At 37.4% G+C, this 23,919-nt stretch overlaps 2 protein-coding genes across 4 annotated transcripts in view; both read right to left on the bottom strand.

Moving 5' to 3' along the window:
• Nucleotides 1-5,712: 5,712 nt before the first annotated feature.
• cyb5r3 (cytochrome b5 reductase 3) lies at nt 5,713-10,913 on the bottom strand. The gene is made up of 9 exons (XM_067426877.1): nt 10,747-10,913; nt 10,306-10,428; nt 10,151-10,223; nt 9,958-10,064; nt 9,744-9,873; nt 9,434-9,517; nt 9,273-9,358; nt 6,853-6,952; nt 5,713-6,730 (listed from the first exon to the last, which is right to left on the bottom strand). Exons 1-9 carry the CDS (start codon nt 10,762-10,764, stop codon nt 6,558-6,560), a joined length of 894 nt encoding a protein of 297 aa, XP_067282978.1. The 5' UTR covers nt 10,765-10,913; the 3' UTR covers nt 5,713-6,557.
• A 1,006-nt stretch (nt 10,914-11,919) lies between these two features.
• The window catches only part of btbd11a (BTB (POZ) domain containing 11a), a 159,081-nt gene continuing 147,081 nt past the window's right edge, over nt 11,920-23,919 (bottom strand). For all 3 annotated transcript variants that reach the window (XM_067427535.1, XM_067427536.1, XM_067427537.1), the window contains 9 exons: nt 23,091-23,226; nt 21,414-21,637; nt 19,366-19,544; nt 18,321-18,426; nt 17,548-17,650; nt 16,802-16,883; nt 16,548-16,616; nt 16,039-16,152; nt 11,920-14,652 (listed from right to left, as the gene is read on the bottom strand). In XM_067427535.1, the coding sequence (XP_067283636.1) occupies nt 14,431-14,652; nt 16,039-16,152; nt 16,548-16,616; nt 16,802-16,883; nt 17,548-17,650; nt 18,321-18,426; nt 19,366-19,544; nt 21,414-21,637; nt 23,091-23,226 (1,235 nt within the window). In that variant the 3' untranslated portion in view covers nt 11,920-14,430. The remainder of the gene's footprint in view (nt 14,653-16,038; nt 16,153-16,547; nt 16,617-16,801; nt 16,884-17,547; nt 17,651-18,320; nt 18,427-19,365; nt 19,545-21,413; nt 21,638-23,090; nt 23,227-23,919) is intronic.

The raw sequence follows: 23,919 nt of genomic DNA, 5'->3' as shown, positions 1-23,919 counted from the left end.
CGACTTGATTCGCAGTAGTGTGATTCATTCAAATCACCACCGGAGGGCTAAACTCTTTCTAGTTCATTCTACTTGATTCGCAGTGATGTAATTCATTCAAATCACCACCGGAGGGCTAAACACTTTCTAGTTCATTCGACTCGATTCGCTTCGCAGTGGTGTAATTAATTCAAATCACCACCGGAGGGCTAAACTCTTTCTAGTTCATTCCACTCGATTCGCAGTGGTGTAATTAATTCAAATCACCACCGGAGGGCTAAACTCTTTCTAGTTCATTGGACTTGATTCGCAGTGGTGTAAATCACTCAAAAAACCACCGGAGGGCTAAACTCTTTCTAGTTCGTTTGGCTCGATTCGCAGTGGTGTAAATCACTCAAATCACCACCGGAGGGCTAAATTCTTTCTAGTTCATTCGGCTCGATTCGCAGTGGTGTAAATCACTCAAATCACCACCGGAGGGCTAAACTCTTTCTAGATCATTCGGCTCGATTCGCAGTGGTGTAATTCACTCAAATCACCACCGGAGGGCTAAACTCTTTCTAGATCATTCGGCTCGATTCGCAGTGGTGTAATTCACTCAAATCACCACCGGAGGGCAAAACACTTCCTGGTTAATTCGACTCGATTCGCAGAGGTGTAATTCACTCAAATCACCACCAGAGGGCTAAACTCTTTCAAGTTCTTTCGACTCGATTCGCAGTGGTGTAAATCACTCAAATCACCACCGGAGGGTTAAACTCTTTCTAGTTCATTCGGCTCGATTCGCAGTGGTGTAATTCACTCAAATCACCACCGGAGGGTTAAACTCTTTCTAGTTCATTCCACTCGATTCGCAGTGGTGTAAATCACTCAAATCACCACCGGAGGGCTAAATTCTTTCTAGTTCATTCGGCTCGATTCGCAGTGGTGTAAATCACTCAAATCACCACCGGAGGGCTAAACTCTTTCTAGATCATTCGGCTCGATTCGCAGTGGTGTAATTCACTCAAATCACCACCGGAGGGCTAAACTCTTTCTAGATCATTCGGCTCGATTCGCAGTGGTGTAATTCACTCAAATCACCACCGGAGGGCAAAACACTTCCTGGTTAATTCGACTCGATTCGCAGAGGTGTAATTCACTCAAATCACCACCAGAGGGCTAAACTCTTTCAAGTTCTTTCGACTCGATTCGCAGTGGTGTAAATCACTCAAATCACCACCGGAGGGTTAAACTCTTTCTAGTTCATTCGGCTCGATTCGCAGTGGTGTAGATCATTCAAATCACCACTGGAGGGCTAAACTCTTTCTAGATCATTCGGCTCGATTCGCAGTGGTGTAATTCACTCAAATCACCACCGGAGGGCTAAACTCTTTCTAGTTCATTCAGCTCGATTCGCAGTGGTGTAATTCATTCAAATCACCACTGGAGGGCTAAACTCATTCTAGTTCATTCAACTCGATTCGCAGTGGTGTATTTCACTCAAATCACCACCGGAGGGCTAAACTCTTTCAAGTTCTTTCGACTCAATTCGCATTGGTGTAATTCTTTCAAATCACCACTGGAGGGCTAAACTCTTTGTAGTTCATTCGACTCGATTCGCAGTGGTGTATTTCACTCAAATCACCACTGGAGGGCTAAACTCTTTCTAGTTCATTCGACTTGATTCGCAGTGGTGTAGTTCAATCAAATTACCACCGGAGGGCTAAACTCTTTCTAGTTCGTTCGACTCGATTCGCAGTGGTGTAATTCATTCAAATCACCACCGGAGGGCTATATTTTTTCTAGTTCATTCGTCTCGATTCGCAGTGGTGTAATTCACTCAAATCACCACCAGAGGGCTAAACTCTTTCAAGTTCATTCAGCTCGATTCGCAGTGGTGTAATTTACGCAAATCACCACCGGAGGGCTAAACTCTTTCAAGTTCATTCAGCTCGATTCGCAGTGGTGTAATTCACTTAAATCACCACCGGAGGGCTAAACTCTTTCTAATTCATTCAGCTCGATTCGCAGTGGTGTAATTCTCTCAAATCACCACCGGAGGGCTAAACTCTTTCTAATTCATTCAGCTCGATTCGCAGTGGTGTAATTCACTCAAATCACCACCGGAGGGCTAAACTCTTTCTAGTTCATTCGACTCGATTCGCAGTGGTGTAATTCACTCAAATCACCACCGGAGGGCTAAACTCTTTCTAATTCATTCAGCTCGATTCGCAGTGGTGTAATTCACTCAAATCACCACCGGAGGGCTAAACTCTTTCTAGTTCATTCGACTCAATTCACATTGGTGTAATTCATTCAAATCACCACTGGAGGGCTAAACTCTTTCTAGTTCATTCGACTCAATTCACATTGGTGTAATTCATTCAAATCACCACTGGAGGGCTAAACTCTTTCTAGTTCAGGGGTTTTCAAACCATTCCTGTGCCTCCCCAGCACTGCACATTTTGGATATCTCCCTTATTGGACACACCCAGCTCAGGTCATGGAGTACTAAACTAATCAGCTGATGAGTTAATACAGCTGTGTTAAATAAGACACTCGTCCAACATATGCAGCCCCCTAAGAAATGCATCTCAATAGATATGTTTACTTGCACTACTTTTCCAATCTGATTTCAGATTCTTAAAGGGTTAGGCTTCTGTATAGTAAAAGGCACTGCATATGATGGATGGGTGTCTTATTTAACACAGCTGTATTAACTCATCAGCTGATTAGTTTAGTACTCCATGACCTGAGCTGGGTGTGTCTAATAAGGGAGACATCCAAAATGTGCAGTGCTGGGGAGGCCCAGGAATGATTTGAAAACCCCTGTTCATTCGACTCGATTCGCAGTGGTGTAATTCCCTCAAATCACCACCGGAGGGCTAAACTCTTTCTAGTTCATTCGACTCGATTCGCAGTGGTGTAATTCACTCAAATCACCACCAGAGGGCTAAACTCTTTCTAGTTCATTCAGCTCGATTCGCAGAGGTGTAATTCATTCAAATCACCACCAGAGGGCTAAACTCTTTCTAGTTCATTCAACTCGATTCGCAGTGGTGTAATTCATTCAAATCACTACCGGAGGCTAAACCAGGTTTCTTTGTTCTGGTAATTCAACTCTGGTTTTCTCACAATTAAATAATAAATATAAAAAAATACTACCCAATATTTTTGGTGTGTTTATTTCTGGACAGAGTAGTCAATGAGTTATCAATCAATGAGGAGCATCTTTTACTCAGCTTAAACATATGTTAGGATGAACATCACACCACAGGCTCTGTAGCTATATCTTTCAAACCTGAAAGCCCTGGTTCAAATCCCACATTTCTTAGTTACTCATCGTTTAACACAAAGATCTCGATAAGACCTTTTAAAAATGCTCTTCAACCCAGCAGTCTCAGTGGCTCAAGAGAGAAAACCAGTCATTGTTGCAAAATCCATGATGGTCATTTCAATTAATTGTTGATAAATAAAACATTTTTGGAGGCTAATATTTTGCCATTTTAAAGAATAATACATAGAACATTTTAACAACCATAAAAATTTGAAGCAACCATAACAAAGCAATTGAGGGGCCAAGCCCTTTTGGCTTTTTTTTAAGGCTATTTGGATATATGTTTTTTTACCATGAATTTTATTACACGGTTCACATGGTTTAAAGCTTAATAAACACTGGATTTGACCCCGTAGGTGGTGTTGTTCCCAAACTCAATATGGATCCTGAGAGTATGGGTCCACTGAAGCGAACCAAGTTTTGTTTCGATTGATCAATGTTTGGCCGAGATACAGCCTCAGAACCCATTCTGGCTCAAAATTGTTTTGTGACATTTTTTTCACCAGTAGGTCAAATTCTGTTTTGTCATTAATTTACGACTTGGATGAAAGCTCATCTCTACCAAGTTTTGTAAGAACTGGACAAATGGCAGAAAAACATCACATTGAAATTACACACAATTTTATAAAGTTGCCCAACATTCTCTGGGTCTGGTGCCTGAAGTTTATCTTGTTGTGCCATTGGGCAGGTATGCACTTGAACGTCTGTCAAAGTTTCATAGTTCAGGTGAAAATGATTTTGATAGGTTTTAAAAAAAAAAAAAATGCACTTCATGTTATATTTAAAAAGTTCAGATTAGATCATTCTCAGAGTATGGGACTGCTGAAGCGGACTAAGTTTCAAAGCTTTAGCTGGTTGCTTTAAACAGCATTCCACTCATACAATGGTTTGTTTAATTTTATAAACGCTTGAGTTTTTGAAGGCAGAACCACAGCTTTTGCCACTAAATGACACAACTTTATAAAGCTGTCCTCCACAGGGCTCAAACTCATAACCTCACGATCCAGTGTCTGATGCTCATCGGCCCCCACACGGGCTCATTGGCATGTCGTAGGTCCATGGTTTAAATTAGAAATGAACACAAAATGAAGAATTTTTTATTTAATGAACAACATTATATATTTAAAATCAATTGGTTGAAATAATTCTCAGAAGTAATTAATGTCTGGAAGGGAAGAACATTTTGCAGATAACCATTTAGAATGCTAAGCTAACTAGCAAAAAGTCACAAACATAGGCACGGTCAACTTCAGAGACGGATTTCTCAGGAACGGTAGCGAATATCCAAAATCTGTTCAGTCATTTCTGTGCGGCTCAGTCCGAATATCATCTGACAAAATTTGTAGGAGGGGTAGCGAAAAAACTGTTTTTCACTTGTTTCAATATGTCGGACAGTAAAATGTTTGGAAAATGACAAATTATTTATCGTTGGAATCTGCATCAGCAAAAAATCTTATATCTCTGGAACATTAGGTGCCGCTATTTTGAAACTTCTCAGGTATGTTCGGGACATGCTGTCGGTCATCCATACCAAATTTTGTGCAGATATGTCAAATATTTCAAAAGATATAGCAATTTATGACAAAATTCAAAATGGCAGTCACATGGTTCATCCGATCCTAACATATCCGGTATCACTGGATTCGGCATGTCATAATATGATTTTCTGACAAAGCGTTCAGAAGTTATGAGCAAAAATAGTAATTTTTTCATATCTCATGACCCCTAGGTGGCGCTGTTCCCAAATTTGGCGTGGACCCATGGGTCTGATGAAGCGTATCAATTTTCGTTTCGATTGGTCAAAGTTTGGCCAAGATACAGCCTCAGAACCAATTTTGGGTCGACCTTGTTAAGTTTACGACATAATTTTTAAACAAAGATGAGTAACAAAAATCTGTTCAGTCATTTCTGTGCGGCTCACTCCAATGTTCATCTGAGCCAAATGTGGACTAAATTTGAAGGAGTGGCAGAAAAAAAAAGAATACTGTACTTTTTAAAATGGCCGTTACTGTAATGGGCGGAGCCTTAATGTAAGATGTTGAATGTGAGCATGAAGAGAGGAATCAGATGTACTAATTCTCATTTCTCAACTATAAATAGTTCAAAAAATGTGGTCCATTTACTATTGATGAACAATATCACATTGTGCCAAATTTCTCTCATTTTTCTCTCAATCTCTGCAATTGTGCCAAATTTCATAATTTTCCTACTTATGGTTCATAGGGCTGCTGTTGACTCCCATAGGGGAGGAAGAAGAATAATAATAATATAGGAAACTAACAGATACAATAGGGGCTATGCCCCTTTGGGGCTTGGCCCCTAAATATACTTTTATTGGTCAATGCAATAGGTTTTGGCCATGTAAGACAAGCAATATGAAGTGCAAACAGGTCATACAAAAAGTATAATTGTGGTGAAATTAATAAAAATACATACTTTTGTTTTTAATCATTACATTCAGCATGTGCTGTATGGAATCATGCACTTAGAGCAAATCAATGACATATTACAAGTTTAACAGAAAGACACATAATAAACGATACATTGAAATTTGCCATTTTTTATTTGGTTTACTAATGCTATAACAATGATGACTGTCTAGTTCTTAACCCTGGTCCTGAAGATCCACAGCACTGCATGTTTTGTTTGTCTCTCTTATCTGACACACTCGGTTCAGTTCATGCGATTGAATCAGGTCAGGAAGACAAACGAATGTGCTGTGCTGGACTAGAATCAAGAAAAGCAGATCTAGACAAATCAACGGTGTACATTAAGCAACACCAGGTCCCACTAACAGTGGCTGCATTAATATGAATAGTGAATGAACATGAACTTTGGTGCTAATGTAAAAATGATGTGTAACACATTACACATCACTAATATCTGTTGAGGTGTAAAAGGAGCACAATTAAGAAAAAATGCAAGTGTAAAGTCACAATAAATTATTCCATTCCAATATCTTCCTGCATCTGATATAATGCAAAATGTTGCTTTCATCAAGGAATAAAACATACACAACTTCTCCATGACTTAATGGCAGGTACATTTTTATGCATGCATTTTCGGCACATTTTGATATAAACTGAAAAGTTATAGGCATTTTTCTGTGTATAATTATAGATCATTTTCAGTTAATGTGCAGTTAGTTGACATGTGTAAAAGCCATACATGATTTGGCAGGTGGAAGCATGGCTATGATTTTGAGTGAAGTTGCACGATGCAAAACCGCTTGCTTTCAGATGTCGCAGGTGAGAATCTTCTAGAAGGTGAAGCGCCTGTCGTTGGAATGGCCCACCTTGTCCAGGCTGGGGACGCAGGCGAACTGAATCATGGGAGGAGGTCCGCACATGAAGATGAGTGTGTCATCTCCGGGTGGAGGAAGGTGGTTCTTCACCATGTCCTCACTGATGAAGCCTTGGCTGTACTCCCACCCTGCACATGAAGTTGATTATTTCAGCTTGTCACCTTTTCATTGATGTCTGGATGCTCTTAAGTCACCTAAACTGAAGTTGTTCTTTGGCTAAACATGATCTGCAAAAACAAGACCTTCTTACCGTCTGGTGCCCTGTCAACGGTGTACCACAGCTTGAAACGCGTCGGGTGATTGGCCATGATCTCTTCTAACTCAGGGCGCAGTAGAATGTCTTTTTCAGTCTGTTTGAAGACATAAAAAGTAGTGAGTGGGAATAATTCTCAGTTTTAAATGCTTGCCATGACAAACAAATTGTTTGTCAATCTCAACCAAGAGATGTCTATAGGAATTACAATCACTTTTAACATAAATGTAGTTTTGGTTTACAATTAGTACACCCATCTATTTATCATAAACTTGTGCAAACTTGTATGTTCGAAGCAGTTAATCACAATTAATTGATTTAACAGCAGTACTAATATATTGTGTGTGTTTATATATATTAAAAAAACACTAAATATTATACACATTATATTAGTACTGCTGTCAAATCGATTAATTGAGATTAACTGCAGCGAACATACAAGTTTGCATAGTGCAGTAAATCACGATTAATCGATTTTGACAGCAGTAATAATATACAGTGTGTGTGTGTGTGGTGTAATAATATACAGTGGGTGTCTATCTTTGTGCACCAGTGGGTGTCTATCTTTGTGCACCAGTGGGTGTGTATCTTTGCGCACCTTTGTGCTCGTGTGGACGCGTCAAGTATAAACAGAGAGCTGCACTGAAGTTGGCAGTTTGATAAACACAAGGTAATTCTTCAGTGTGCTAAGTGCTGTCGAGATAGCACTAGGCCTACACAATCTCCTTTTTTTGCCAAATAAATGAAAAGCATGTCATCAATGTCTTCTCTCTTGCTGTATCAACATCTCACCTAGCTGTCCTCAGGGATGGTCAAGTCAAGTTCAGTTTGTGCATGATTACATGATATAAAAAATGTTTAATACAGTATCCTAAATTGTGGATAATTCAGCTATAGAACATATGCTGAAGTATATTTTTTGGAGTGTTAACGATTAAAAGAAAAAACCATGATACGAACCGAACCGTGGGTTTTGTGAACCGTGCCACCCCTAATGCATCTAAAATACAATCATCCTTTGCAGTTTTTATCCTTTTTATTTGTTTTTGGTATTTGTTCAAGTGCATTTTTTGTTAACAGGCTGAGAGTCCATTGCTTTTATTGTTTTTGGTTTTGTTCATTTATTGTGGATATTTAAAATGTTTTTCGATATCAGTGTTAAACAGCCTTTAGAAATAAAAGTTTATTGATCTTTCAAAAGGTGTACCTGCAGTAGTATGCCATTATCATTATTTTAGATGAAAATTGTCTCAGAACGACAATATTATCGTTTATCGCAATAATTTCTAGGCCAATTTATCGTCCAGCAAAATTTGTTATCATGACAGGCCTATATATATATATATATATATGCTTACTTTTTTGTTAGATGTAATTAATCGTGATTAATCGATTTGACAGAGCCTATAGTACGGTGTTGCCTCCAGGCAACATAGTTTATTTTAGATTATTTTTAATCAAATGAAACACCAATTTATTTTTCAAACCTGTCCCCGGGAAGAATCAATGAAATCAATATAATCAATGAAAGTGCTAAAAAATGGCTCACATGACCCACAGGGGTCCATTTTCTTTCCTGTTTCAGTCATGTGCACAGGTCACATGGCTCCATATTTTCTCCAATGAAAACGGCATTTTTCACTAATTTCCTGTCCAGATAATCACCCACAAAAATATGAGTCACCTTCACTGGTAAGTAAAGAAGTATTTTCAAGAACTTTACATTATATCTCAAATGGTTTAGAGTAAAGAACAAAAAACTGTGTGTTGCCTCAAGGTAACATTGTACCATAATGGAATCACATAAGGCCGTACCAGGCACACTAGGTTGGATACAGCATATTTGGAAGGAAAAAAAGTTAGAATTCTCTAAATATATTTGCACAATATTGTAATGCATTTATAAAAATAGTAATACACATACTATAACTGCATATATTATGATCTGCACACTTTCTATAACACTCAAAAAAGGTATAAAACATAACTGATGAGGGTGGGGATGAGGTGTCGTGATGAGGAAGATGAGGCCATAGTGACAGTCAGGCAGGAAGAGAGTAAGGGTAATATGAAAGATGGAGATGAGGATGAAGATAGATATGTGATAACTTGATATGATAACTTGATGCGATAACTTGATGCGATGGTTTGGTAATACTTGATGGTTTGGTAATACTTCTTTTGGTAATACTGAGGCAACAAACTTTAAAAAAATAAACAAATACAAAAATTATGATTTTTTTTATTGCTATTGTTATAGTGTCCAATTTTAAGCAGGAAAACACCACTAATATTTTTTTTCCACATTCAAATCATATTGTGTACCCTAGACTAGAGGGATATATATTTTGTATATATATATATATATATATATATATATATATATATATATATATATATATATATATATGGCTCACCTGGTTTGCAAAAAGCAAGGAACACACAGTTTCATCCTTTGGATCTTTTATAATTGCTTGGATTATCTGGAGCATAGGTGTAATTCCTAAAAAAATAAAGCAAAGATGTGCAAATGGGAAAAGTTTTTATTGCACTTAAAACTGCATGATAACGTGCTTACCTGTACCACCAGCAATCATGCCAACATGTTTTGCAGTTTTCATCACAGGGTCGGATTTCTTATCAGGTCTGATTGCAAATAATCCTGCAGAAATATTGATACTGTAATTCACAATGGGTTAACTTTTCACTGCTTTTAATATGTTCACATGTTCAAAATGTCCTTGAAGTAGCACTGGGATTGACAGGAGTAATGAAATCTTCAGAATCGACTGTGGGGTGGAGTTAAACTGGTTTGGGGGGAAACATTTTTGTTGTTGGTCGTTTTCATAACTTTTCTATGACTCACTGAAGATTTCAAGATTACAAACCTTTGCCCTTGTAAACCAGCAGCCCACTTGGTCCTCTGAAGTCAATTGTGTCACCAATACGAAGGCTCTCCAAATACTGGGACATCTTCCCACCCTCTGGGAATTTTGGATGGACATTTTTGTAGTATATCTAAAATGAACAAGGCAACAAAATGTTTCAATTTGAACAAAAAGGCATTTTTGTTTTTACAGTTCTATGCATTGTATGATATACCTTCACCACCAGATCAACGAAGCCCTTGTCATCATCACTAGACACCGGGGTGTAAGGCCTCACCACAATGTTGCCATCAATCCTGGCAGACAGGTAGATGTGTTGCCCTACAAATGCAGTGATTCAGCATATACTGAAGTTAGCCAATGAACAATGTTCAAATGCACAATGACAGCTTATCTAATGCACTCACCAATAGGAAGTCCAAGAACATGATCGGGTGATTTTAAAGCAAAGCGAAACTTTCTTGTGTCATGGCTAATGATCTTAATAAAAGAGAGAGAGAGAGAGAGAGTTAAAGACTTATCTATGCACAAATTAAACCATGACATTCTAAAATATCCTCACTTCTTTGTCCACAAGGCGCAATGGATATTTCAAATTGGGGTCTTCAAGGGTAATGGCAGGTCTTCTCTTGCCAAAGAGCCTCCGGATCAAATCAAACACGAACTGAAGGCCACCAGAGATGAGCTGCAGAAAGGAATATAAACAATCATGCAATAAAATACCAAATAGGTTCGTATAACGTTACTAAATTATAATGGGTGTGTCCTGTACAAAGGCCAAAAACAAACGTGTGATGCAGAGACTGTCAACAAACTGGATAAAGATAGCATTCTTTAAATTCTTGAAACATCTGTAATAATGTAATTTTAATTACATCTGCAATTAAAGCATAATCGAAGTATGCTTAGATGTCAAGATACAGTTGCGTGCTGCAAACAAACAAGAATGTACATGGAATAACGACGTTCCGCATGCAAGTTAAGTTATTATATAGATACTCACGTTGAAGATGAAGGACATTTTCTCCTGCAGTGTTTACAGAGACTCTATCAAGTATCGAAGACGGATAATAACACTTAGAGACTAACGAATAACTTTACTAGAAAGTTAGCAAGCTGCCTGTCAACGACTATCTCTTCCTGGACAGGGCGGAGCTAACTGCTAGTGACGTCGTTACGTTAACTTACGCTTCAAACCCTTTGCGAATCGTTTGTTTCGTACCGTAGAGGCTTCGTTGCGCCATAACTTTATTGAAACGTGTTGACATATCAATGTTTTAGCTAACGCCCGTGTGTGTTTATATATATATGACATATGGCGCAAACACGCACTATTTATCCTATTATATACGTTTCGTGTTATTCATCCTTTGACCACCAGACGGCGACAACGTCCACAAGAAATGATCATATTGCAGCCCAAGGTGAATTAGTTCACTTTTCAGTCTTTTTGTCATTCGTCAAGTGAAAAACCGAACCGAACCGTTCCCCATAAAAGATATGCCACAGGTAAAAGAAAATGAGCAAGTCAAAATAAATCAATTTGCTCATTAGTAACTTAGTGCGTATATAAAACGTAAAACGGTGTTAGAATACAGCAGCAATGTGTTTTAATAAAATGACTAATTCAGACCAAAAAACAAGAAAATATTATCGTTAGCAATTAACTTATCTGTATCAAATTCTCAAGTATGAGGCATTTGGAAAAACTTTATTGCACATATCCCCCATATTTGACATTAAATAATTAAAATTTTACTTCTATTCTTTCTACCAATGATACATAGGCCTATAGGCTACAGCTGTGTTAGATGTTATGTTTTTTAATAACTATAATATATAGATTTTACTACTAAAACATGTATTTTAGGTATGGGAATAGCTTACATTGAGTTTATATGCAAGGTATTGGTGGGTTATTTTTTTATTTGCCATTTAACTAGTTTTGTTACGCAAACCTGGCAACCCTAATAGGTAATACAAATCTGGATACAGTACAAATAACATTCATGTTTTCTGCTAAGTTTAAATTTGGGCATGTAACAGGTAAGCTCACTGGTTTAGTCTTCCAAAAGGGCTAACCACCTTGATCTCTAGATATTCCCTCTTTGAGGAAAAACTCTCACTCTCACTGAAATGACAAACACATAATGTGCCAATGAATCAAGACTCGACAGTTTATCACAGAAATTTATTGACGACCCAACACAGTGGTCAATCGTGGTCATTTCTATTGACTGTACACAAATGCATGTCATTGAACAACTGTACTGTAGCACAAGTGTAACATTCTTGTTTTTTCGATTGTTAAACTCAACCACGTCCCTTATATTTACACCAAGTTCTATAGATATTTCTCTATATATCTTTTGTACAATGTACAATGTTTTAATCAGTGAAATAATAAGATCAAACTAATTCTGTTAGACTCTGATCCAGCCAAAGCATGCAGTTTTTTGTCTAAAGTGTGCATTAGTGGAGACTGAAGAGTTAAAGCATGTTTAACAGCCTTGAAGCAAGAGGGGGGAAAAAAGAAAAGCTGAAGCCAAGAAACACAGGGCAAGTCTCTTTTTATGTGAGGAGGTTTACAGCTTTTACGAACACTTCATGACATTGACCTCTGCTTTACATTTGGCTACATGGAGAAGCATCCATGCTAAGCACAAGTAGTAGGTCTGACGACATGTGAGCACTGACCTTGCATGGACATATTTGTGTCAAGTATTGCTTTTACAAATCCTTTTTTAAAACTGTGAACACATATGGTGGGGTTTGCTGAGGACATAAGCAGGTCCGATCTTCAAAATGACATGAACATGATTTATCCTTGTCTGTTTTTGTGTTCGCTTTTGTCAAAGCAATGACATTTTGCAAAGGACACAGATACAGTTACATTATGACTTCTTATCACAAAATAGCAGACAGGGATTGCACAATAAATGTACTTTGTAAGAAAATAAAGTAACTATACTAAGTTTCTTTAAAATAAAATCTTCACAGTTTTAAATTATTTGCATCATGATATTGTCAGCTACATATCAGTAAACTATGTATTTCAATTGTTCATTTTAAATTTAGTTATAATCCAACCTTTCATTTTACATGAGGATGTTCATAACCAAGTTATTTCATTACAGTACATTAAATATAAATCATACAACAGAACAGGACTCTTGGACAGCACTACCAGCACGTTATGCGTACCTAATCAGAGTATTTGGTGAGATTTTGATGTAACTTTCATATAGTCTTTGGATGAAATGCCGTAAATATAAATCTGTTACTTTGGGTTCAGCCTGGTCAATAAAATCTTCTGCTGGTAACACTATACGGCCAGTACAGTTCCTAACTTACCAACATCCTGAAGGGTTACAGACGAACACAAGGAAAACCGGAACATGCACACTAAAAACAGCTTGTTTTGAGCTGGCTTCACATTTTTCACATTGAACAAAAGCAGTGCAGCAGGTGAGGACTGGGGATTTGTACATTGGGCCACGAAGGTAGCGACCAGTGCAATGGCATCTTTCATAACACGATTTAGACAGACTCGCAAGCAACGAAGACCTCAAAGGACCATAGAGGCCTGCACAAAGGGCGTTAGTAATTAATTCTGCATCCACTAAAGGAAAGTGAGCTCTTATTTTTTTTTTTTTTGTATTTAAAAAAAGTTCCAGCCTGCAGAGGACCCATGCAGATAATTCAACACAGATCGTTGGTTACGTGACCTCAAGGCAAAGATGAACTGCTCAGTTTTAAGTGTACTAAGCACAGTGGTAGATTGGAGGGCCATTAAAACGTGTGGGCTGAAACGAATAGCTCAGAACTAATGCACTGGTGGACACGATGAACATTTGGTGAGAAGTATAAACTGAAAGGAATAACTCAAATAAGTTTAGTCTACCATTGGTTGGATAATTTATGTTGGATAAAATTTCTATTCCTTAAAACCGCAAAGCTTTAAACACAAGTGCTAGGATTTAAACAACCGGCATATTATTGTTCAGTGACACAAATACCAAAAGTTGTAGTTGGATGAGAGTATTATTAAGTATATAAAACACCTCAGTTTTAAAACTCGACACCTAGTGGATGTTTTTGACCAACTTGAAAACAAATGCGTAGGAACTTGATGGTGGCATCACCTACCGAACTTAACATGCATCGCTTGCTTAGCGTTTAGTGTCACTTGGAGGGAATGTTACACAAATTCAGGTTTCAGAAGGCAGGCTAACAATATTACATCAATCGGAGAGTAATATAACTGTGTGTGTTACTAAAACTGTCCACAGCGGGTAGCATGGCGACAGTTCCACCTAAAAATTAAGCAGATCCAATCCGCATGCATCGCAGAGGCAGTGAAGACATCAGGAGCCATGGTTTCCCCTGGGCACTAACGTTGGTTGGGCGTGATTAGCTTGTCACAAGGTTGCTAGAATGTTTCCACAATGTAACGTAGCCCTTGGAATGGTATGAGTTCAGCAGGCTGACGTTTCTGCAACGTTGTGGAGATGTTAGCCTGTGGATTAAAACACATCTCTTGGTCTTCCCTACAGCACATCCCGTCGGGCAGGTGCTAGTCATGTCGGCGGTGATGTTTGAAATGTCTCCAAGTGGTTGGCACACAGTAATGGAGCTCTTGATGAAACCACTGTAAGGAACAGTGGGCGTGAGTTTGGCGAAAGCGTCACACGATGGAGCCCTTGGAGGTGGAGAGATGGATGGAGCGGATCCGCAGAGCCAGGGTTCTTTCGAGGTCATGGAGGACGTCGTAGGACGGGCCTGGACCGGGGCTCTCCGCAGGAACCTCATACAGTAGCTGCTTAAAGGTCTCCAGCTCGATCAGGAGCACCATGTTCTTCAGGAAGTAGCCCTCGATGAAGGCTGCCAGCTCCAAGGCCCCCAGGAACTAAAGATGTATGGGAAATAATGACTATGTGAGGCCTTGTATTTTCTCCTTAATAATGTTATATACGAAGCCCTGCTAAGGTATACAGTATCCAGAGGTATATAATGTAAAAACCATGTCTGTATTAGGGGTTGTAACAATTTATCGTGTCACAATATATCGCAATAAAATGCAACAATATGTCTCATGGATAGTGATAATATATATGGTGTATAGCTCATACAAAATGAAAATTACAGTTTGAGAAACAGTTCAAATTCACAAAGTTTTAGTGTCAGTACTATGTTAAACTACTATATAACGTTGAATATAATGTATAATAATGCAATGGTGGAATATTTGTGGGTCCTAATAATGCCAAATGTCTTATGTTAAACAGTAAAAAGTGGCCTACATTATTTTAAATATATCTACACTTAAAATTTTGAGTTCATTGATTTTTATTTTATTTTTTAGATTTGACAACCTTTATTAAAATATTATAAAATATTTTGTAAGCATATTGGTTAATTGTGTGTTTTATTTCTGATGACGCAGTGAAACATGCCAAATAGTGTTATTTTCATGATTTATCAAAATTTTTATGTGGTTCAGATACAATAATATTTTGAGTTTCTGTTTATTAAACAAATGTCCTTCATTGTATCAACTCAAAATTTTAATTTCAATAAACTCACAATTTTATGGCAACCAGGTTACTTACTTTTTTAAGTTAAACCAACAAAAAACAACAATTTTTTTTACAGTGTAGTCAGTAACATTGTGCAAGCATATTCATCTTAAAAATATGAGTGTGTATTTATATTCATAATAATTATACACAGCACACACACATATATTAAGTAAACTTATGTAAAAATGGTGATTCATCAATTGCTAAGCACTAGTCTAAAATAATTCTGTATACTCAGCTTTAGAATCATTAAAAAATGTATTCTGGTGTCACCATTGTCCTGTGCACTGGGTAACCAGCACCAAGTTCAAGCCTATTCATTTCCACCCCAATGTAATACCAAATTCATTAACCTTTTACCATATGTTTTGGAGTATCGCAGTAATATTGTATTGCGAGTTCAGTATCGTGATATGCATCGAATCGTGACATGACACGAGGGTATTGTTACACCCCTAATCTGTATATTTCTAAAGACTCAAAACAAGCAGAACAAATTTAGCTGTTGACATTTACACAGATAGACAAGCAATTATTAAAACATTCAGGTCACATTATCGTTAATCAGTGTTATTAACCTCATAAATATGCAAATAGAAACGTTAATCCAGGGTTTTACAAATATACAGTGTACAATCTCTGATCTTCCAGTTTCTGGATATAAATAAATAGAAGTGTAATAGAATGACATATAAATGAATGTTTAAGAGTACCTTGGCATGTTTGTATATGTCCACACAGGTGTCGGTGGTGATGTTCTTGGAGCAGATGATTTCACAGTGTCTTTGGAGAGCCTCAAGTTGGAAGAATTTGGCTGAAGACAGGAGCTTTGGAGCAGAAGGTTTGTTAATGAGCCAAACTCATCAAGCTTTCAGGTTTATAACGATCAAGAGCAATCACTTGATTACATTTAAAATAAATAAAACATTTATCAACATTTCTGCTGCATTTCTACATGCAAGAGAGCCTCCATCTGGGAAAGATGGAGATAAATGCGAGAATATTACATATAGATTTTTTTCTCAAAGTGTTTTCCAATGAGCACGCCATGAGAAATCTTCCATATGCCATCAGACCGTAACTCATTCATTCATCATTCAACATCATCTTAGGCCATAAATCATTAAGTCATCATTAGTGTGTGGGTGCCATGGTGATGAAAAAGGGTTTAGGGTAGCAAGAGCATTATGAGCATAAAGGAGGAAAGAGAATAGAATATTACCTCCATAATTTCAGTGTTCCTGATGTGCAATGACTCAGTGCCGCCACAGTAGAGGTACTGCATTACCAGCTGAAACACAACAAAATGTTCTCAAACTTCTAAGAAACATTTAAAGACAGATGCTTAGTCACAAATGCAGACACATTTTGTCATTAAGCCGAACTGCGATGACAGAGGAAGGAATTAGAGTAGCGAAGTTTGACTGTAATACCAACATGAGTTTGAGTGGGATTTATGAGTCAGTAGATTCCAACCTGAAAAATGTTGTACTTGACATGACTGATCTCGATGCACGTGTTCTCAGCTGCTGGTCTGTTAGAGAGCAGAGACTTAAACCTGCAAGTTAAAACAGGTAAAAAGAAACATTATCTTCCTTTAAAAGCTGTGTTATTACTAAATCAATTATTTTTAGAGCTCAGTAAAGACAGGAATGTTTTATATTTTGTGTCTGTAAGATATTCTGAAGTTCTAGAATGGGGCAGGGGCACAGTAGATGAGCAGGATATGATGTCATGTCAATGCAAATTAATTCATGAATGAATTATGAATTAGCTCATGCTGACATTAGTAGGTTTAGACCTAGATTATCCAGTCACTTTGCATAAATTCATATTTTGCAGACCTTGTAGATTTGGAAAGGTTTGCTCTGATATTAGTACATTAAATTGTATTATTACAACGTTATCTTGAGATTAAGTAGTACCAATTTCCAAGATGACAAAAATTGAAATGCCAATAATTTATAACATTGGATGGATGGATGGATGGATGGATGGATGGATGGATGGATGGATGGATGGATGGATGGATGGATGGATGGATGGATGGATGGATGGATGGATGGATGGATAGATAGATAGATAGATAGATAGATAGATAGATAGATAGATAGATAGATAGATAGATAGATAGATAGATAGATAGATAGTTGGAGTGGTGGGTGGGCTGGATGGAGGGATGGATGGATAAAGCAATGGATAAAATAAATATCAAAACACACCTTGGTGAGGCAGTGAAGAGCAGCACTTTATGGGCATAAAAGGGCTTTCCTTCCACTAGAAACGTCACATCAGACATCTCTTTATTGTTGAGAAAGTGTGGATCTGTAGGATGTAGCAAATCAAGTGATGAAGTCGGAGCTGCATTATTACACAACACTGATTACACAAGCTTCCTCATTATTTAGCAGTAGTGCCATGTCTTGTGTTTGACAGGCTGTCATCAACACTTTAAATGAAAGAGCATGAAAGATGTCTGTTTTATCATTCTATACCTCGCAAAAGCTTAACCAAAGCCTAGGTGGCAGTAGTGTTCCTCCAAAACTTTAACCGTGAAAGGAAAATTAACTCAAATTTCATATTCTGACTGAAACTGCCTGAAAAGTGTCCTTGTGACTCTGTAGTGTGACTAACGCAGCTCAATGCGTGGATTTAACAAGTAGACTTCACTAATTAACTCCAGATACTACATCTGAATCCTTGTGCAGCACAAGCTGATCTGGCCTTTTCTAATGATCTGAATTGACACATAATGTGCATAACACAACAGTTAGTTTGGTTGTCTATTTATTAGCGGTGCAAAAACAGACATAATTACCATCCATATTGTGTGTAAAAAGCAAGTTGCTGATGTGTTGAATAGCAGAACAGGCCAAACACTCTAGCTTGGTTGATGTTGGTCAATTATTGATATTGTTAGTAATGTAGAGGCAGAGCAGAAATGGAGTCTCTTTTAAAGGCGAACTTATCAAGGCAATGCAACTGACATACTCACCCAAACGAGACGTTTGCTTCTTTTTGATCTCGGTGAGTTTAGGGATTGGGAAAGGCCCGTAGCATTGGGTAAAAATTACTGACAGCTGCTGGCTGATCACTTCGTTCTGTAGATCACACAAACACACACAGGGCAGTTAGACACTCAATTCTAAAAGTAAAACGCATCCGAGCCTACGGTAATAGCAACACGGCACTTAAGATGTGCTCTGTAATGAGAGGATTTATCATGTTAATTACAGAGAAAGCTGAAACTGGTGTGGCTGACGTTGATTGCCTGTTTGCTCAGAGACAGGGACTGACAAGCAGTGATAACAATAATGCAGAGACTTACAGGGGGGCATTCATTTCTAAATAGTGCCGCAAATAATGTAAACAGGAAAATTACAACAAAACTGTGCATAGAGACTAAAACTATATACTAAAAAAATATATAGGGATAGTTCACCCAAAAAAGAAAATTCTGTCATCATTTACCTGTATGAGTTTCTTTGTTCTGCTGAACACAAAAGACGATATCTTGAAGAATATGGGTAACCAAACTGGTCCCCAACACTGACCCTGCCACATGACAATGGAAGTCAATGGGGACCAGAAACTGGTTACCAACATTCTTCAAAATATCTTCTTTTGTGTTCAGCAGAACAAAGAAAACTTATATTGATTTATAAAAATTTCACTTGAATTTTTTTGTTTTGTTGGGGAGAACAATTTCTTTAATCGAAAAATAAAACTGAAATAAAATAAAATAAAATACATATATTAGATGAAAAACTTGTAAACTTGATAAAATTACAAACGCACAGAAAACTGATACAAATTTTAATATACAAATAAAATCTAATTCAAAATATGAATAAATACAACAATATTATATAAATAATATTACATTAACACAGAATGCAGACTGATGAATTTATACACTTTAATACCTTGATTAAACGAACAGGAAACAACTAGAACACTACATTATGAATGTGTCCTGATATGACCACCAGGAAGTAAATAATACTGGCCCAGACTGTAATAAAGCATTGAGAACAGACCTTGCTCGTTCGAAGGATCTGGAACATGAGTGGCAGTCCGTGCGTGATGAGTTCTTCTGTGTACTCGTCTTCTTTAATGCAGCTGAAGTCCTTCAGCAGGCCTTGGATCAGCGGCCGCCGCTGCTGCACAAAGCACGTCCGCAGGGACTCCAGCCACGTGTGCAGGGTCCAGGGCACGCCTGTGTTTGAAATCCATATATCAATTATATTCACTTTCGAATCGATCTATCCCGTCCATCGATCTATCAGTCCTCTGTAAGGAGAACTGATACAATGCATATGTAGGGTTAGGGAAAAATTGGGGGTCAGTAAGACTTTTTCATGTTTTTGAAAGAAAGTATAAAAGGAAAGGATACAGAAATATTAAATGATTGCAATTTCAAATATCTGTTTTTCAAATTTAAAATGTAATTTATTCCTGTGATGGCAAAGCTAAATGTTCAGCATCATTGCTCCAGTCTTCAGTGTCACGTGATCCTTCAGAAATCATTCTAATATGCTGATTTGCTGCTCAAGAAATATTTCTTATTATTATAACTGTTGAAAACTGTGCTGTCCTGGCTAATATTTTTGTGGAAACTGTCATGCATGTGTTCAAGAGTCTTTGATGAATAGAACGTTCAAAAGAACAGCCTTTATGTGAAATACAAATGTTTTTACGGTCACTTTTGATGCATCCTTGCTGAATAAAACTATCAATTTCTTTCATAACAAAAACCTTACTGACCCCAAACTTTGTAAACGGTAGTGAAGCGTCTTTTAGTATCGATAAATATGGTGCATAGTGATATTGACAGGCAGAAAACAATACACACAAAACATATTCATGGGTATCTACCTTGCAACTAAGGGCTTCAAACATCTTTCAAAGAGTGTCTTTCAAAGACTTGATGCCACTAACCTTGAAAACTTTGGCAAGTGATTAGTTCAGCCTCAGAAATTAGCATTATAGTAGTACAAAGTTGGGACACTGTACAAATTATGATTAAAAAACAGAATGCAATGATGTGGAAGTTACAAATTTAAATATTTTATTCAGAATACAACACAGACGACACATCAAATATATAAAATAAAGGGGAAAAAAGTTGATTTAATTTTTTTTTTTTAATCTCAAAAAAGTTGGGACATGCCATGTTTACTACTGTGTGGCATCTCCTTTCTTTTTATAACAGTCTGCAAACGTCTGGGGACTGAGGAGACAAGTTGCTCAAGTTTTCCTGAGCCCATGTTGTGATTTCCATCACAGTAGTATTCCTGTATGTGATGCAGTGCCGTCTAAGGGCCCGAAGACCGTGGGCATCCAGTATGGTTTTCCGGCCTTGACGCTTACACACAGAGATTATTCCAGATTCTCTGAATCTTTGGATGATATTTAGCACTGTAGATGATGATAACTTCAAAATCTTTGCAATTTTTCTCTGAGAAACTCCATTCTGATATTGCTTCACTACTTTTTGCCACAGCATTGGGGGAATTGGTGATCCTCTGCCCATCTTGACTTCTGAGAGACACTGCCACTCTGAGAGGCTCTTTTTATACCCAATCATGTTGCCAGTTGACCTAATAAGTTGAAAATTGGTCCTCCTGCTGTTCCTTCTATGTACATTTGACTTATTGCTAACTGTCCCAACTTTTATGTAATGTGTAACTCTCATGAAATTCAAAATGAGCATGACACTTCAAATATATATATTCAATATTTGGCATGACATTTCTAAATGTCTAAGTGTAACTTTCAACATATGATATGTTATCTATATTCTATAGTGAATAAAATATAAGTTTATGAGATATGTAAATTGCTGCATTCCTTTTTTATTCACAATTTGAACAGTGTCCCAACTTTTTTGGAATCGGGTTTGTACACTCAGAAAATGGGCTTTGAACATTAACACGTAAGACTATAAATGGCAATTTCCACTAGTCCTTGCAATTTTTATGTGCAATGCAAATCAGATGTCATTTGAGGCTGAGACTAATCCCTGCGTGACAGAAGTGAGCCAGGCGGTAGATGTCTGTGGTAATCGTGCAGTGTTTTTACTAACCCAGGCTGCGGATGTCTATGGTAATGTCCACATGGCCGTGCTCGGCACTGTGGTACATGGCCTCGCGGAGGGCTCTTAGTTTGGCCTTGCCTGTCCGGAGGGTGCCTTCATTCTGTGGTGCTCTCCTCTCTACGACCTCTGAGCCCTCGGCTAGGATCTCCTCCAGAGACAGCACATCCACCTTGTCCTTTTCCACCTGGGACAGAAGCTTCCGGAACACGTTCCTGCAGGAGCAAGTGCACTTAACAAGCTCGCTCAGGTATGTATACTCAAAGGAATAGCTCCCTCACAAATAATTTACTCATCCTCATGTCGTTTTCAATCCTGCTGGAGCTCTTTTTACCTTTTTTACACAGGCTATTGTAAGAAGACTATGGATTACTTTTATTATAATATTTTTTAGAGCTTGACAGATTATGAACTTGAAATTTATACTAGAAAAGATTATACTAGAAAAAAAAATGATTAAAGACAGCTTATACAGTAACATTCAAAAGTTAAAGGTCAGTAAGATATTTTTTTTTAAAGAATTAAATACTTTTAATCTGTTCTTTTGAATTCCTTTCCATCAAATAAATGATTTCAAAAGGATAATGTGAACCTTAATACTGAAGTAATGGATCCTGAAAATTCAGCTATGCCATCATAGAAATAAATTACATTTTAAAATTTTACAGTAGAAAGCATTCTTTTTAAATTCTAATAATATTTCACAATATTACTGCTCTAATGTATTTTTTTAAATTAAATAAATGCAGCCTTGGTGAGCATAAAAATAATGAAGTCTTACTGACCCTTAACTTTTGTATGTTGCATAAGTTCAGAATGACATGACTTGAGTAAAAGTGACTTTTTTCCAAAAGCAAGAACACTGTCATAATCTGACAGTTATAAACAAAGCCATTAGCCATTGAGGATTACTTGCGTGCAATCAGTGGATTGATGAGTACAAAGTGTTTAAAAAAAGAACATTATGACATACTGTGAGATTTTTTTTTAATGACTTTCATTATCATCGCATCCCAATGAGTTTTCTCTTCTGGTTTGCCGCATTATCTTGTCTTTGTAAACTCATATACTTTAATAAAAGTACCAACGCACTACTGATCTAATATGCATAAACAACCAATCACTGGCATGAACAACTGCAAACATCACCAAGACCTGAAGCCAAAAACATCCCGTTCTGGCTTTGATACTGACATGTCCCATTCTGACGCCCTTTATAACGGATTACCTTAATACCGCAGAAGTGGGTGAGTTGGCCGTTGAACGTGCTGGATTCTCATTCAGACGTATGCAGTGTGAATTTCAATGAGGCTCAGTTATGCAGCGCTGGCCATAGGTGAGACTGAATGAATGAGCATGCAGTCATCCATGCCGTTCACCAGCAGTGGAGAGTGATGGGGTTGGAGTTCCGGTAGTAAATTACACACGGTTTTGCGGGCAAATACACCACCTCAGCTTTTATGCGTGCCAATAATAACACATCAGAGGTTCAGATCTGATAGATTAAGTTTCTGTGGTCAGAATGATGTATAAGGACACAGAAAAAAATTATATGTGTGACAAATATGTCAATGAACTAATGAAAGTTGAGTTCCCTGTTGTGCTGGTGGTGAATGTGCTCTCACTTTATACACTTCATATGCTGTCGAGTCATTGGGTGTGCATTACCTGTGTCCATGTGCTGCTGCCAGGCTGTACGAGTTCATTTCACCCAGCGGACCAGAGGAAATGCCATTACGGTAAGTGGTGCCAATCAAAGGGTCTGCTCCCCTTTCCAGAAGAAGACTGACGAGCTCAAAGTTGCCTGTTAAAAGAAGACAATTTATATTACATTAATTTGGCTGAACCTTTTATCCAAAACAATGTATTTACACACCAACTATTAAGATCAGCAGCAATCTAGTAGCATTTCTCTCAAATGTGTTCCCTGTGCCCTGATTTCAAGGTGGATGGTGTCTTATGACAACACATATTAATCATTTGTAATAATGCTATGTGTTAAATATAATAAATAAATTTTACAAACAAAATATTAAATAAATAAATTAGTGCGGGGCAATCGATGAATCGTGTTTACATACTATTTGTGTTTGTACGGTGTATAATTATTATGTATATATAAATACACACACATGCATGTATATATTTAAGAAAAATATGTTGTACTACATATATAAAATATTTATATATAAGATTTTAAAAAATCATCTTTTTTTTCTTTGGTTTTGTTTAATAAGGGGATGAATTAAGTTGTGGATTTTGTTCGTTATTTTGGCTTGATTGGCTCCTTCAGCTATAATTCCATTATTCATAATAAGCTATAGCATACATTTAAAAGCAACATTTCTTTATCTCTTATCTGTCATGGATAAAAAGGTACACATTTTACCAGCATTGTGAGAGCTTGCTTTACCAGTTGAGCTACAGAAGAATGTATTTATCAATCAGATTGTCTAGCAGGCCACCTCCAGATTGATTTACTAATGTAAATTAACAG

Source organism: Pseudorasbora parva, chromosome 20 (genome assembly GCF_024679245.1).
Source record: "Pseudorasbora parva isolate DD20220531a chromosome 20, ASM2467924v1, whole genome shotgun sequence".
Lineage (NCBI taxonomy): Eukaryota > Metazoa > Chordata > Actinopteri > Cypriniformes > Gobionidae > Pseudorasbora > Pseudorasbora parva.
Note: the sequence above shows the minus strand (reverse complement) of the source record. Positions and strands in the feature narration are given on the sequence as shown.